Source organism: Oncorhynchus mykiss, chromosome 4 (assembly GCF_013265735.2).
Source record: "Oncorhynchus mykiss isolate Arlee chromosome 4, USDA_OmykA_1.1, whole genome shotgun sequence".
Classification (NCBI taxonomy): Eukaryota; Metazoa; Chordata; class Actinopteri; order Salmoniformes; family Salmonidae; genus Oncorhynchus; species Oncorhynchus mykiss.
The window spans coordinates 22634354-22652073 of record NC_048568.1 but is presented as its reverse complement, the minus strand read 5'-3'; the positions used below and the strand labels follow the sequence as shown (position 1 = coordinate 22652073).

At 43.6% G+C, this 17720-nt stretch overlaps 1 protein-coding gene across 2 annotated transcripts; it reads right to left on the bottom strand.

Annotated features, from left to right (window-relative positions):
• Positions 1-730: 730 nt before the first annotated feature.
• Positions 731-13772, bottom strand: fdft1 (farnesyl-diphosphate farnesyltransferase 1). 2 transcript variants are annotated; one of them, XM_021600665.2, is made up of 8 exons: positions 13538-13772; positions 10901-10998; positions 7642-7825; positions 4859-4987; positions 2841-3032; positions 2554-2730; positions 2234-2386; positions 731-2103 (listed from the first exon to the last, which is right to left on the bottom strand). In XM_021600665.2, exons 1-8 carry the CDS (start codon positions 13634-13636, stop codon positions 1879-1881), a joined length of 1257 nt encoding a protein of 418 aa, XP_021456340.2. In that variant the 5' UTR covers positions 13637-13772; the 3' UTR covers positions 731-1878. The 2 variants fall into 2 exon arrangements, with proteins under 2 accessions (XP_021456340.2, XP_036831816.1); XM_036975921.1 differs by lacking the exon at positions 13538-13772 and having other exon boundaries at positions 10901-11670.
• Positions 13773-17720: the final 3948 nt, after the last annotated feature.

The window sequence follows — 17720 nt, the reverse complement described above, 5'->3', positions numbered from 1 at the left end:
GGATTGGTAGGATGGTCAGTTTTAAGAGGGTGTTTGGCAGCATGAGTGAAGGATGCTTTGTTGCGAAATAGGTAGCCGATTCTAGATTTAATTTTGAGATGTTTAATGTGAGTCTGGAAGGAGAGTTTATAGTCTAACCAGACACCTAGGTATTTGTAGTTGTCCACATATTCCACACAGGGGTTTTGTCCCTTGACGGATCTGTCAGGGACACCCTATGTAACAGGGCTCTTTCCGAAGGTTGATAACAAGTGACCTGAAAGTTACTGGCCAGGTCGCAGTTGTAAATGAGAACTTATTGTCAACTGGCCCACCTCGTTAAATAAAGGTGAAATATTTTTTATTATTTTAACTGTAAAACGTTTTCCTTGGATTGATACAATTTATTTAAGTCAAAGTTAATGAGCATCAGATACTCACTGGAATTATGTCTGCATTGAACCAATGTTAGAAAATTAAGAAAAAAAACATTCACCTTCCAATCAATTTGAGTTATGAAATGTTTGAAATAAAATATACAGTCTTACATAAATGACAACAGGTTTAGAGTGTTTTCCCTCAGGACCCCAGAACTAGCATGACTTGAACTCATCTTTAATGAATATACAATTTTACTGTCTGTAAACTATCATCCATTGTCTTGTAGGAAGAGTCAATCTCCCCCAAAAACTGGGTTATCTTACAAAGGACACTGATGAGGCAGAATTTTTTTTAAATAAATAAACATTCAGAAACACTATTGTCTTTTATTCTTTTTTCAATGATATACAAATTAAAATATCACATAGCAATATTCATGTCTTCTTTGGTTGTGTACAAGGATACACCACACTATTGTAGCCTTCCTACTCACCAAAGCTCTGTCTTAAGGACACTTAGCAGCCTGCTACTATGTGCTCTGCTGCAGTCCCGCTTCTACCAGTCTCTGTATCATCTTACACTGGGCATGTCTCAAAAGACAAATGTGGCTTCCGCTCCTTGTCCCCTTTCCTTTGTCCACAATGAGAAAGACACAGACATATAGATGAAAGCTAAGCTAGGCTTCTGTCATATTGTTTCATATTTGCTATTACGTCTTTTCAGATCAGTGCAGTTGAGGTAGAGAATACAAGGGGAGGAGGCAACTTTAGACTATTGAGATGTGTCCAGTTTACTATGATTGAATGTGACAACATGTAGCTATACTGTACATAAACAATCATCTTAGTTCTTGCTATGGAGACATACAGACACTTATAAAACACATCAAACAGAACCATTGTGTTGTCATTAGTTGCTATTGAAAATAACATTACAACCCCCCCCCCCCAAAAAACGACTATAAGAAATGCACAATGGTTTAGTTGATGTTTCTTAATCGCAATGTCCTGTATGTGTGTGAGCTGTGTGCTTTAGGTTTGTGTGATGGGTCCAAGACTTTACTAAATCCTATTCACATTTCAAATTAATGTTGAAAAAAAAAGTGAAATTACCAATCCATTACAGCTCTATTGGAATTCTCCCTTTCAAAACATGTAACAAACAAAACCAGGGTTGTGGTTACAAAATAACTCAAATCAACATAAAAACAAACCAAAAAAACAAATGAGAGATGTGCCAGGTGCCGTGTGTATCTGACGTGAGTATGACCAATGTGTTAGAAAATAATGTTGCGGAAAGTAAGACTGCAAATCACTATCAAACACAATAAGACAACCCTGCTACCAGTGACTCCCATAGTACAAGCCTCTACGGACCATCACAGGTGAGTTAAACAGGACAGGTGAATGGGAGGGTAAGATTCCTCCAGGGGAGAGGGAGAACCAGGCCTCAGGAGAGAGGGGAGCATCTCAGTCGTGCACCCCATGCAGGGTGAGGGTTAGTGGGGGTTGAGTGGGCTCAATGGCCCTGCATGTCAGCAGTGCCGGGAGGTTGTCCGGCTGTAGTGCTTAGGTACTGCCAGCTGAGGGCGGCGAGGATCATGGCAGCGGAGAGGTACATGGGGGAGAGGTGGGCAGTCCGGGAGGCCAGGGTGGCTTGGGAGAGAGTCCTCTCCTGGATCACACCCAGGATAAACAGGGTTTTGTCCCGGGATGGATCTGTCAAGGACACCCTCTGTAGCATCTGGAGAAAGAGAGAGAAAAAGAAAGAGCGAGAGAGATCAGAAAACTCAAACAAAGTAAGAACACACTCAGATGCACAATAACACAAACAAACACAATTGAATACATGACACACCCAAATATACACACACCTCCTGGCTGTATTGGGCCATGATGCTTTGCACAGCACCCATGTTGGTGGCTTGCATCATGAGGGTGACGGCCTGACCCTTCCTGATTTTCACCACGCCCTGGAATACTTGAGGGTTGTTGTAACAGGCTGAGAGGGTCGCTATCGCCATCACCTGGACATTATTGAGACATACAGTACAGCAAAATGAAATGCTTCCTGAGGATCCTGACTCAAACAACCAGGAATGAAAAGTGAAAATGTGTTGAAAGGAAATGCAACTAGCAGCTTTCTCCAGTGGGAATGTACTTTGAAATGTAACATTTCAATGGTAGCATTTACCTGTGGTATGGCGCAGAAGTTGAAGACGCTCTGGTTGCGTAGGCGTGCCAGATAGGTGATGACATCAGGGACGTGGCGCAGGGCGTCTGTCACCAGCAGGTTGAGACAGGACAGGGCTGAGGTCAGCTGGTCAGGCTCTGCCAGGTCCTCCAGACGACACGCAAACTGTCTCCATGCCTACAGAGGGACATGCAACACACACATTAACTACACACACCCCATTAATGACACATACAGTGCGCACACACACACACACACACACACACACACACACACAGTGTAGTTACCTCTTGTGGCCAGAAGGCCCTCGCCACCTGTATATCCTCAAGGTAGTCTCTGATGATGTTGGTCTTCTGGAGGAACAGGCCCATGGAGTTGGCCAGCTCTGTGTCTTTGCCCACCTCGGGGTCCTCCAGCTGGGAGGCAGAGAACAGCTGGGACAGGCCTATACCCACCAGCCCTGCCACATAGTGACAGTACTGCACAGGGGGTAATGTTAATACACATGTATTTAACACTCAAAAATCTATTACAGATTGGTGTGAAGTGAAGAAATCAGTGGGTTTAAGTTACTTTTGTCATTTGACACACGTCAGGCTACCACTAGGTTATAGTGACACACGTCAGGCTACCACTAGGTTATAGTGACACACGTCAGGCTACCACTAGGTTATAGTGACACACGTCAGGCTACCACTAGGTTATAGTGACACACGTCAGGCTACCACTAGGTTATAGTGACACACATCAGGCTACCACTAGGTTATAGTGACACACGTCAGGCTACCACTAGGTAATAGTGACACACGTCAGGCTACCACTAGGTTATAGTGACACACGTCAGGCTACCACTAGGTTATAGTGACACACATCAGGCTACCACTAGGTTATAGTGACACACGTCAGGCTACCACTAGGTTATAGTGACACACGTCAGGCTACCACTAGGTTATAGTGACACACGTCAGGCTACCACTAGGTTATAGTGACACACGTCAGGCTACCACTAGGTTATAGTGACACGTGTCAGGCTACCACTAGGTAATAGTGACACACGTCAGACTACCACTAGGTAATAGTGACACACGTCAGGCTACCACTAGATAATAGTGACACACGTCAGGCTACCACTAGGTAATAGTGACACACGTCAGGCTACCACTAGGTAATAGTGACACACATCAGGCTACCACTAGGTAATAGTGACACACGTCAGGCTACCACTAGGTTATAGTGACACACGTCAGGCTACCACTAGGTAATAGTGACACGTGTCAGGCTACCACTAGGTAATAGTGACACGCGTCAGGCTACCACTAGGTAATAGTGACACACATCAGGCTACCACTAGGTTATAGTGACACACATCAGGCTACCACTAGGTAATAGTGACACGCGTCAGGCTACCACTAGGTAATAGTGACACGTGTCAGGCTACCACTAGGTAATAGTGACACACATCAGGCTACCACTAGGTTATAGTGACACACATCAGGCTACCACTAGGTAATAGTGACACGCGTCAGGCTACCACTAGGTAATAGTGACACACATCAGGCTACCACTAGGTAATAGTGACACGCGTCAGGCTACCACTAGGTAATAGTGACACACATCAGGCTACCACTAGGTTATAGTGACACACATCAGGCTACCACTAGGTAATAGTGACACACATCAGGCTACCACTAGGTAATAGTGACACGCGTCAGGCTACCACTAGGTAATAGTGACACGCGTCAGGCTACCACTAGGTAATAGTGACACGCGTCAGGCTACCACTAGGTAATAGTGACACACGTCAGGCTACCACTAGGTAATAGTGACACGCGTCAGGCTACCACTAGGTAATAGTGATGGGGGGATAATTTTTTTATTTTTATACAGTTACATATCAGGACATTATTTTTGACAATATATCGTATCCTATCGTTTTGACAATATCACAATATTATTTTTGCGCTTGTTGGCTGTACCTGCACCAAAACTCCAGTATCCAGTATTGTTCTCCATCTTCTTTTTAAATAGGGAGCAAATCGGTTTTAGCACTTATTTCCATGACTGATCAAAACTTGTTTTCTAATGCTCCCTCGTCTCTGCAGCAGACATGTGGTGAGCAATGTTTGGAACATCGCAATTAATCACAGTATCGAATTGCAATACATATCGCATCACCACCTACGTACCGTAATAATATTGTATCGTGAAGTCCCTGGCAATTCCCAGCTCTACTATTAACCAGCAAATGTGAAGCTGTTAGTCTAACACGTGTATAATGCTTGCCTAACATTAAGGTGACATTTACCTGGTCCCACTCCTTCATGGAGCCCACTTTCTTCTCCAGAAACTCAGCCATTCCAACTCCCATGCGGTGGCAGATGTCCGAGATCACATCCTGGTATGCCTGACCCAGGTTCCTGAACTCCAAGGAAATCTGAACAGAAAAGAGATTAATTTAAATACACACACACACACACACACACACACACACACACACACACACACACACACACACACACACACACACACACACACACATAGCATGATGACAGATGCCCATTGTATGATGTCTGCTACATATTTCATTGTCATGACAGTGTTATGCAATCCTTAGGTAAAAAAAGGCAGGCTCATTCCACCTGACTGGCATGTAGTCCTGTCAACCACCCTTCAGACCTCTGTTCATCCAACCAATCAGGGAGCTTCAATGCACTGCAGGAAAACAGCTCTGCTCACCTCTAGTTAGTGCATGTTTTTCCATTGCAAAAGAAGAAGCAAATAGTTGTGTTTTCACACTCAACAGTTCCAAGAATGTGTATCAAGAATGGTCCACCACCCAAAGGACATCCAGCCATCTTGACATAACTATGGGAAGGATTGGAGTTAACATGGGCCAGCATCCCTGTGGAACGCTCTAGAAACCTTGTAGAGTCCATGCCCTGTCGAGTCCCATAGGGCAGCGCACAATTGGCCCAGCGTTGTCCAGGTTTGGCCGGGGTAGGTCTTCATTGTAAATAAGAATTTGTTCTTAAATGACTTATATATATATATATATATATATTTATATATACACTGATCAAAAAAATAAAGGGAACACTTAAACAACACAATGTAACTCCAAGTCAATCACACTTCTGTGAAATCAAACTGTCCACTTAGGAAGCAACACTGATTGACAATAAATTTCACATGCTGTTGTGCAAATGGAATAGACAACAGGTGGAAATTATAGGCAATTAGCAAGACACCCCCAATAAAGGAGTGGTTCTGCAGGTGGTGACCACAGACCACTTCTCAGTTCTTATGCTTCCTGGCTGATGTTTTGGTCACTTTTGAATGCTGGTGGTGCTTTCACTCTAGTGGTAGCATGAGACAGAGTCTACAACCCACACAAGTGGCTCAGGTAGTGCAGCTCATCCAGGATGGCACATCAATGCGAGCTGTGGCAACAAGGTTTGCTGTGTCTGTCAGCGTAGTGTCCAGAGCATGGAGGTGCTACCAGGAGACAGGCCAGTACATCAGGAGACGTGGAGGAGGCTGTAGGAGGACAACCCAGCCGCAGGACCGCTACCTCCGCATTTGTGTAAGGAGGAGCAGGAAGAGCACTGCCAGAGCCCTGCAAAATGACCTCCAGCAGGCCACAAATGTGCATGTGTCTGCTCAAACGGTCAGAAACAGACTCCATGAGGGTGGTATGAGGGCCCGACGTCCAAAGGTGGGGGTTGTGCTTACAGCCCAACACCGTGCAGGACGTTTTTCATTTGCCAGAGAACACCAAGATTGGCAAATTCGCCACTGGCGCCCTGTGCTCTTCACAGATGAAAGCAGGTTCACACTGAGCACATGTGACAGACGTGACAGTCTGGAGACGCCGTGGAGAACGTTCTGCTGCCTGCAACATCCTCCAGCATGACCGGTTTGGCGGTGGGTCAGTCATGGTGTGGGGTGGCATTTCTTTAGGGGGGCCGCACAGCCCTCCATGTGCTCGCCAAGTGTAGCCTGACTGCCATTAGGTACCGAGATGAGATCCTCAGACCCCTTGTGAGACCATATGCTGGTGCGGTTGGCCCTGGGTTCCTCCTAATGCAAGACAATGCTAGACCTCATGTGGCTGGAGTGTCAGCAATTCCTGCAAGAGGAAGGCATTGATGCTATGGACTGGCCCGCCCGTTCCCCAGACCTGAATCCAATTGAGCACATCTGGGACATCATGTCTCGCTCCATCCACCAATGCCACATTGCACCACAGACTGTCCAGGAGTTGGCGGATGCTTTAGTCCAGGTCTGGGAGGAGATCCCTCAGGAGACCATCCGCCACCTCATCAGGAGCATGCCCAGGCGTTGTAGGGAGGTCATACAGGCACGTGGAGGCCACACACACTACTGAGCCTCATTTTGACTTGTTTTAAGGACATTACATCAAAGTTGGATCAGCCTGTAGTGTGGTTTTCCAGTTTAATTTTGAGTGTGACTCCAAATCCAGACCTCCATGGGTTGATACATTTGATTTCCATTGATAATTTGTGTGTGATTTTGTTGTCAGCACATTCAACTATGTAAAGAAAAAAGTATTTAATAAGAATCTAGATCTAGGATGTGTTATTTTAGTGTTCCCTTGATTTTTTTGAGCAATATATATATATATATATATATATATATATATATATATATATATATATAAAATGTAATGTTTACATTCTCTCTACGTTGCTAGTAGATTTCTATATTATTGCACATGTATTTATCTTAGTATCTTGTAATACGTCCTCATGATTGTATTGTTCCTCCCTTTTTAGAACCACGTAAAATACCTCAAATGGAAGCAGATGTGTCCACATGTATGTGGTGGTGACAAAGTGTACAGTAATGGGCCTCAACATTATATTCTAACCCGACAACACTATAGTGGGCAGATCTAACTGAATCCGTTTGAAGTAACTAGCGGGTGAGGAGTCAGAAGCCAACCACACAGACGAGCGTGCGATAGTTTTTACATGTTCCTAGTTCTCGACGGATTTAGAGACCAACAGATTTTTACACTTTATGTAGGGTTATATAGTACACAGTAGTGCCAGCGGTTCCACTGACCGTGGGGAAGTCCTCCAGGACCCGCCTGTCCTTCTCGTGGCTCTCAGTGAAACACCAGTTGGCCTGGTAAAGGTACGTGTGGAAGTCATTCAGCATGGGCACCTTCTTCTCCAGGGGGATGGTCATATCATCTTCCACCGTGTCAAGGGCACGTAGGACCAGGTAGAAGATACACACCGCATGCCTGGACAAAAAGAAGGGACAGGGGAAGAATTCATTGATTTGAGAAGGTTAGGACCTGCTCACTGAAAACCTAACTGTTACAGAGTGAGCTGGCAAGGGCAGACACCAACCCTGGGTATTCAGGAAGGAGCTGACAGACACCAATATTTAACTTTAATGTAACACTTGACATGTGATGTTTGGTATGAAGCTTAATACATTTTACTGCAGGGACTCATGTGTGAACTAAATACTGTCGGTCTTCTGTTTAGGGAGACTGCATGCCATTTGAATGATGTAAAAAAAAAAATTTTTTTAAACTGTAATCAACCTTCCGGAACACACTTTGCTCTTAAAACCAGCTGTGTCACTTCTGTACACTGAACCGTGGGATTAGACACAATGTACAACTGGCTGCAATAGAAGCCGTTTACATTGAATTCCACCGCTAAAAAATCAGTTCAGTTACCGCAGGCCTGCGCTTGTGCACTTGCAGTCCATACTGTATGTTTGTCACTTGAAGTTTAGGCTATTTTACTGTCATATCAAAATGTTTGTTCTTAAGCCCTAAAGAGGTAAAGAAGTGAACTAAAGGTCAAAACTGATTACTGACCATATGTTCCAGGGTCAATACTAAAAAATAACCTAAAATCCTCCAAGTTCCAATATCTAATTTTGTCTTGCATGTGCCACAGTGCTGCCATTCAGCTGCCATGGTTCCTTACTTGGACAGGCTGCAGAGACACCTCTTACTAGGGACCGTCAAAAGGTTCAGGTTGCTGCACAGTCACCCCTTTAGTTTTAACCCTGCTACTCGCTGTTTATTATCTACGCACTCTACGTCACTTTACCCCTACCTACATGTACACATTACCTCAATTACCTCGACTAAGCTGTACCCCTGCACATTGACTCGCTACCAGTACCCCATTATTGTTAGTGTTACTTTTTTTAAACATTTTATTTAGTAAATATTTTCTTAACTGCATTGTTGGTTAAGGGCTTGTAAGTAAGAATTTCCTGGTACGTTCTATCTCTCTACCTGTTGTATTCAGAGCATGTGACAAATAAAAATGTATTTGATTCCAAGCTCTAGTCTAGAGCGCCCATTAAAATTATGTTTAAGGAGTATTTTTAAACTCGCTCTATGGTTAAAGTAGTAAGAAATATATGTAATTACTGTAAAAATCTATGACTGTGCTTAATTTACTATCATCCTAAATTAAAATATTAAATTAGTTTGTCATGTTGAATTATTTTATATTACGCTAATTTCCCTATGGTGGACAGAACGTGTTACTGCATTACACAGACAAACATTTTCACCACACAATATTTACAGGAAATACACATCCTTTTCACCTCAGATTGGTGATGATAGTGTAAATGTTTATAGTAATCACAATTACGCAAAATTGATTGCTTAAAAGAGACCAATATCTTTGCTTTAGTACCAGTGTTTTTGTCATATGCGCCTGTTGGTAACCAATTGGGAAGGTCGAATTTACAACATACAACTGGGAAAAATCCACTTCAATGCCACTCCAACTGGTAATTACTGGTGGGAAACTCAACTATCATTCCTGAACTTTGACTTCTCCCACATGCTGACCTCTGACGTCATCTACTAAGGAAATGACCTCGATTACAGCACTTTCGTCAGTTCAATGCAACAATAAACATTATTTATAAAAGGCAATCTATTAATATGGTTTTTGAACACTATAATAGGAGCATGATAGCTGTAATTTTATTTATAGTTGATGCAGTTTGTTGGCCATTAGCCAATCGCCGTTTCTCAACGAGATCAAAACATGTGAATGCATCCAACTGGTATTCATGACTTCACAACTAACAATATCTACCTTCCCACTTGGTTAGGAACGCAGCATTAGAACGAGCCTGTCATTTTCCAGACCACGGTGGGAAGAAAAATGTGGGGGCTCCTCCTACAAATAAACATCTAGGGCCTCAATGCCACACAGATTTGAGGGTCACACGATCACAGAAATGTGTGCCAAACCCTGTCACTATTTAGAAATTGATGTGAGAATATGATTTGCCGAAGTTAGCCAGTAGAAAAAGGATTACAGAAGGAAATACAACACTTTAACAGGTTAAGACTTTTCCTACTAGTTCACTTCGGAAAATCATTCTCACATCGATTTCTAAATAGCAACAGTGGTCATTTGACTTTCCAATCCGTGTGTGGTATTAAGGCTAGAGACGTTTGCAGGAAGAGCCCCAGAATTGTTTCTCATCGTCGTGGTTCCATTGATTTCAATACAAATAGATGCGAGTGATTAATTTGTGTTGAAATGTTAGGACCGGCACACTGAAAACCTAATGGTTACAGAGTGAGCAGGCAAAGGCTGACACCAATCCCGGCATTCGGGAAAGGGCTGACACCAATATTGAACTTTAATGTGTAACACCTGACATGTGATGTACAGTATGGTATGAAGCTTCATTTTACTGCAGGGACTCATGTCTCAACAAAGTGTGAACTAGCTACTGTAGGTCCTATGTGTAGGGAAACTCATGCCATTTGAATGACAGCTGTAAAAACCTGTAAGCAACCTATCAGGAACACGCACAAACACACACAATGTGTACTTAAAACCAGCACTTCTGTAAACTGAATGGTGGGAATAAAATAGACACAGTGCTGCAGCAGGGGAATATGGCTGGCTGTAATATAATTAATTATAAGCAGTTACATTGAATTGCCCCGCAAGCAAATCAGTTCAGTTACAGTAGTGCCCTACAACTTGCCTACAGCGTGTGCACTTGGCTATACATTTGCCACTTTGTAGGCTAGTTTAGACTACTTTTCTGTCATATTAAAATCAGTTTCTTTTCCAGATTTAAAATGGGTAAATAAGCGAACTCAAGGTAAAAACTGACCATTGTTCCAGGGTCAATAATAATACCCTAAAATCCTCCCAAGTTCCAATAGCCGATCACATTCTTGTCGTGTATTTGCCAAAGTGCTGATATTCAGCTGTCATGGTTCCTTGTTTACTTCGACATGCTGGAGACACACCCCTTACCTGCATGGTTGGAGAGCAAAGTTGGCAAGGTTATGCAAACTTACCGTAACTCTCCGTCTAGCGCCTGGATAACAGCGGCGAAACTGCGACTGGTCTGGTTCAGATAGAGGTAGCATGTCCGCAGGCTCTCACTCATGGATTCCTGGCAAGAGAAACAGAGAAACACGGGGTGTCGGTAAGAGCCTACTGTCCGCAAAGCACTGGGGCGGGCGGCCCAACATCCCTCCTGCACGCCCCTCTCGCCCAGCCTTCCCCCGGAGAGAAGGGACCGTGAAGCGGGTCCAGGGCTCCGCGGGGTGACGCAGAGAGAGCGCTTGAACACGGTGAGAGAAACCGGACACTTGCAGCAAGCTCCGGCCATATGAGGAAAATGGACGCTCAGCCTTCCATGAGCAATTTAGACAACATTGTTGGCTATCCAGTTATTAATATCCGTGGTATTCATTCGTGCGCGCAGTTCAGCAGAGGACATGGGGTGTTACTCTGCAGCGGGGTGAAAACTTTAGGAAGTTATAGACTTTGCAGGGCGGGGTCAGTCGGTGATCTTTAAACAAGTCTCACGGCCTATACAGTCTCCAGACCAGAGTAATAAATCCATCCACATACCTCGAAGAATTTGTCCACGGGCGCACCCATTGAGCGCAGCAGTAGGCTGTGATGCAGTTTGACATCGGAGCCCCTCCCACTTCAGTCATAACACAGCAGTTTTTTCTGCAAGAGTAAGCAGTACCCCCCGAACAACATGTAACACACTATACGCCATGTTTGCGAAACATTGGACACAGACCTATCAATTCCCCAAAATAATGATCATGCACATCATCATTCACACATAACTAAACGTTTTATTGTGTAAGTATATGTGTTTCTCTGCTATCGTAATTTGAATTAGGTAGGCTTATTTGGCCAACCAAGTGACGCATAAGAAGTTGCTTGCCTACAATTTCCTCTAACAATTTTCTCAACATTGCAAAACGCATGAATTTGGGGAAATGTTGAGCTGACTGACAGATGATGCTGTACTGTCATCTAGTGGCAGACAGTAGCAAAAACAAAGTGGTTATATTATGCCAGTGGTCTCCAACTGGCGGCCCGCGGGCCTGGTTTTATTTGGCCGTATTCCCACGCACAATGGAGAGAAACAGTATGGGATCATATAGAAATGTAAGCAAGGTTTGAAATGATTGTGTTTTATTATATCCGTTTGGGCGTCTTGCGGTCAATTTGCAGTTTGCAAATGATTTGTAATTATGTTCTGGACCCTGACCATCCACTCAATAAAAAATCGTCCAGCGGCCGAATCTAGTTGATAATCCCTGCATTATGCCCATCGTGGACTGGCAGGCTGCTTGGAACTCAAGACGCACACCATTGTGCACTAGCCAGGGGAAGCCACCACGCGCTTTCAGATTTTCGCATGTAACTGGACTCTTGATTCAAGAACATCGCCCCCCTTTAATTGACACCTGAAGTGTCTTATATCAAAGCTAGCTCTCGTCATAAAATACTCTCTATTTGGCTAGAACGTTATGATAGTGTCATTCATCCATCATAAAGGGAAATCCTACTGGACATTCACAGTGGTGTAAAGTACTTACGTAAAAATACTTTAAAATCCGGGTTAGGTTTGACCGGGGTAGGCCGTCATTGTCAATAAGAATGTGTTCTTAACTGACTTGCCTAGTTAAATAAAGGTTAGATAAAATAAATAACGTTTTTTGGGAGTATAACTTTTACTTCAATACAGAAAATGCTGTACTTTTTATGGACATTTTCCCTGAAACCCAAAAGTACTCGTTACATTTTGAATGCTTAGCAGGACAGAAAATGGTCCAATTCGCACACATATCAAGAGAACATCCCTTGTCATCCCTACTGCCTCTGATCTAGCAGACTCACGAAACACAAATGCTTTGTTTGTAAATTATGTCTTGAGTGTTGCAGTGTGACCCTGGATATCCGTATATTTTTTGCTTAATATAAGGAATTGTTATTATTCATACTTTTACTTTTACTTTTGATACTTAAGTATATTTAAAACCAAATACTTTTAGATTTTTAACCAAGTACTATTTTACTGGGTGACTTTTACTTGAGTCATTTTCTATTAAGGGATCTTCACCACTGGACATTCAACTATCATCATTCCAGGTCAAAGCGGTGTTTAACGTGTCGGAAATCAGGCATTACCTGCGCAGTCAAACAAACATGCGCACAGCATCTGCTCCCGGAATGAACCCACAAAGGCTATTATATAACGCAAATCCCAGCCATTAAGTCAATGGTTATCCTTGTCTCTAGCCTGAACTGCGCATCTATTATTTATTATAGGCCTATACAATACAAACATTGCTGTGAGAAATAGAGTTAGAATAGGCTACCCTTCTAGTTCATTCAGGTAGTTAGTTGACTAGGTAACCTATTACTGTTACTACTGTGCCATTGCTCCTGTAGAATGTGTCTACGGATTTGATGAAGCCAGAAGCATTGTTGTGTAGAAAATGCAAGTGGGCCAATGTTGAAGAGATGCATGGATACAGACTGGCACTGTTAGCGCGCACATTATGTTGTGTAGGTCTATGCTATTCCAAAATGTATAAGAAACGACAATAGCGAGTCGTGCCGTAGCCTAGGTTACAGGTAGGCAATAATCGGGGGGTTTAGAGCAGATAGCTACTCACATAGTCCAACTTGGGCATCACAGTGCGACAGCCCCCCATTTTAAACTTGAACAGGTTGAATATTTCCTCCGGGTGTCCTAACGATTTTACGATATCCATGTTTTATCTTTTGACCACACGTACGCCGATGATGCTTTCTTGTATCGTGTGCTTATTCCACCCAAGTGCGCTTAAAACCTGGCAATATTTTCTCCATTCAAACGTTGAGCCGCTGAGCTATAGAGCAGCCGGCCCCTTTCCACTGAAAAAAAGTCGTCAGATCGAATGACGCCTGTGATTGGTCAGAAAATCATGGGCTCAGTGCCCGTCGACCAGTGGATGACTAGAGCGGCTGGTGTGACGTCCCGCCCCGGCCGTGTTTCTCCAAACTGAGGCATCTGATTGGATGATACGTTGTTTAACGCGAGAGACCATCCGGACGGAGTGTGACAGATACTGTTGTTATGTCACACTGTACATCACCCGTTTTAATAACCAACAAATATTCTGTTATTCTGAGACCAAGTCAACAGCTGCCCATGTCCTACATTTTAGGCTAATTTATTTATTATAATGAATTTATCAACATTCCCTTTTTGTATGTATAATGGGATAATTTTCATACAGTAGACTGGCATGACCTGTGTGTATGCTTGTGAAGTTGTGCATACTGTATATGTGTTGCACATTTTTACATTAGAAGAAAACAGAAAACAAAAAAACGTTTTCAGATTTACACTTGTACAGTAAAGCCTACTGAACCTGTAACTGGGGCAGGGGACTGGCTAAACTCTGCTTTTCTAAATAGCCTACAGATTAGTGAGCTACACCAGCAGATTCACTACAATTTAGTGGATCAACCTGAAATATACCTTTCACCTGAAGGACTTGAATCCCCCTCCCTGTCTCTCTCTCCTCCCCCTCTTTCTCTTCTCTCGTCTTCTTCTTCTCTCCCTCTCTCGATTCAATTCAATTCAAGGGGCTTTACTGGCATGTGAAAGATATGTTAACATTGCCAAGGATAGTGAAATGGATAAACAAAAGTGAAATAAACAATACAAAGTGAACAGTAAATATTACACACACACACACAAGTATCAAAATAATGAAGACATTCCACATGTCATATTATGTCTATATACAGTGCCTTGCGAAAGTATTCGGCCCCCTTGAACTTTGCGACCTTTTGCCACATTTCAGGCTTCAAACATAAAGATATAAAACTGTATTTTTTTTGTGAAGAATCAACAACAAGTGGGACACAATCATGAAGTGGAACGACATTTATTGGATATTTCAAACTTTTTTAACAAATCAAAAACTGAAAGATTGGGCGTGCAAAATTATTCAGCCCCTTTACTTTCAGTGCAGCAAACTCTCTCCAGAAGTTCAGTGAGGATCTCTGAATGATCCAATGTTGACCTAAATGACTAATGATGATAAATACAATCCACCTGTGTGTAATCAAGTCTCCGTATAAATGCACCTGCACTGTGATAGTCTCAGAGGTCCGTTAAAAGCGCAGAGAGCATCATGAAGAACAAGGAACACACCAGGCAGGTCCAAGATACTGTTGTGAAGAAGTTTAAAGCCGGATTTGGATACAAAAAGATTTCCCAAGCTTTAAACATCCCAAGGAGCACTGTGCAAGCGATAATATTGAAATGGAAGGAGTATCAGACCACTGCAAATCTACCAAGACCTGGCCGTCCCTCTAAACTTTCAGCTCATACAAGGAGAAGACTGATCAGAGATGCAGCCAAGAGGCCCATGATCACTCTGGATGAACTGCAGAGATCTACAGCTGAGGTGGGAGACTCTGTCCATAGGACAACAATCAGTCGTATATTGCACAAATCTGGCCTTTATGGAAGAGTGGCAAGAAGAAAGCCATTTCTTAAAGATATCCATAAAAAGTGTAGTTTAAAGTTTGCCACAAGCCACCTGGGAGACACACCAAACATGTGGAAGAAGGTGCTCTGGTCAGATGAAACCAAAATTGAACTTTTTGGCAACAATGCAAAACGTTATGTTTGGCGTAAAAGCAACACAGCTCAACACACCATCCCCACTGTCAAACATGGTGGTGGCAGCATCATGGTTTGGGCCTGCTTTTCTTCAGCAGGGACAGGGAAGATGGTTCAAATTGATGGGAAGATGGATGGAGCCAAATACAGGACCATTCTGGAAGAAAACCTGATGCAGTCTGCAAAAGACCTGAGACTGGGACGGAGATTTGTCTTCCAACAAGACAATGATCCAAAACATAAAGCAAAATCTACAATGGAATGGTTCAATAATAAACATATCCAGGTGTTAGAATGGCCAAGTCAAAGTCCAGACCTGAATCCAATCGAGAATCTGTGGAAAGAACTGAAAACTGCTGTTCACAAATGCTCTCCATCCAACCTCACTGAGCTCGAGCTGTTTTGCAAGGAGGAATGGGAAAAAATGTCAGTCTCTCGATGTGCAAAACTGATAGAGACATACCCCAAGCGACTTACAGCTGTAATCGCAGCAAAAGGTGGCGCTACAAAGTATTAACTTAAGGGGGCTGAATAATTTTGCACGCCCAATTTTTCAGTTTTTGATTTGTTAAAAAAGTTTGAAATATCCAATAAATGTCGTTCCACTTCATGATTGTGTCCCACTTGTTGTTGATTCTTCACAAAAAAATACAGTTTTATATCTTTATGTTTGAAGCCTGAAATGTGGCAAAAGTTCGCAAAGTTCAAGGGGGCCGAATACTTTCGCAAGGCACTGTATATTAAATGTACAGTCAAGTCAAAATAATGTCAAAGTAAACACTTATTCATCTGAATGAAATGTCAGAGGATACATCAGTGACATGTACAGTTGAAGTCGGAAGTTTAGAGAGAATTATTTATTTAAGCGTTTATGTCTTTCATCACATTCCCAGTGGGTCAGAAGTTCACATACACTCAATTAGTATTTGGTAGCATTGCCTTAAAATTGTTTAACTTCGGTCAAATGTTTCAGGTAGCCTTCCACAAGCTTCCCACAATAAGTTGGGTGAATTTTGTGTCACGCCCTGGTCTTAGTGTTTTGTGTTTTCTTTATTATTTTGGTCAGGCCAGGGTGTGACATGGGTATTTATGTGGTGTGTTTTATCTAGGTTTTTTTTGTAGGTAATGGGATTGTGGTTAGTGAAGTAGTCTAGGAAAGTCTATGGTCGCCTGGAGTGGTTCTCAATCAGAAGCAGGTGTTTATCGTTGTCTCTGATTGGGAACCATATTTAGGCAGCCATATTCTTTGAGTGTTTTGTGGGTGATTGTTCCTGTCTCTGTGTTTGTTGCACCAGATAGGGCTGTTTCGGTTTTTCACGTTTATTGTTTTTGTATAGTGTTCGTATTTTCATCTTTATTAAAGATGTTTATGAATAACCACGCTGAATTTTGGTCCTCCTCTCCTTCATCGGAAGAAAACCGTAACAGAATCACCCACCACAACAGGACCAAGCGGTGTGGTGACAGGCAGCGGCAGCAGGAGCAGCGAAGTCAGGACTATAGGACTTGGGAGGAAATAGACAGGCGGTCGACCCTGCGAGGAGGGTTATAGGAGAATGGAGTTGGAGAGACGAACACGGCGGCGTGGATGGAAGCCCGAGAGTCAGCCCCGAAAATAAATTATTGGGGGGGGGCACACAGAGAGTATGGCGAAGCCAGGTAGGAGACCTGCGCCAACTTCCTGTGCTTACTGGGGGGCTAGAGAGACCGGGCAGGCACCGTGTAATGCTGTGGTGCGCACGGTGTCTCCAGTGCGGGTGCATAGCCATGTGCGGTACATACCAGCTCCTCGTATCGGCCGGGCTAGAGTGGGCATCGAGCCAAGTGTCATGAAGCCGGCTCTACGCATCTGGTCTCCAGTGCGTCTCCTTGGGCCGGCTTACATGGCACCGGCCGGCTTACATGGCACCAGCCTTGCGCACGGTGTCCCCGGTTCGCCTGCATAGCCCAGTGCGGGCTATTCCACCTCGCCGCACTGGCAGGGCGACCGGGAGCATTCAACCAGGTAAGGTTGGGCAGGCTCTGTGCTCAAGAGCTCCAGTGCGCCTGCACGGTCCGGTCTATCCAGTACCACCTCCACGCACCAGCCCTCCGGTGGCAGCTCCCCGTACCCGGCTTCCTGTGCGTGTCCTCGGCCCAGTACCACCAGTGCCAGCACCACGCATCAGGCCTATATT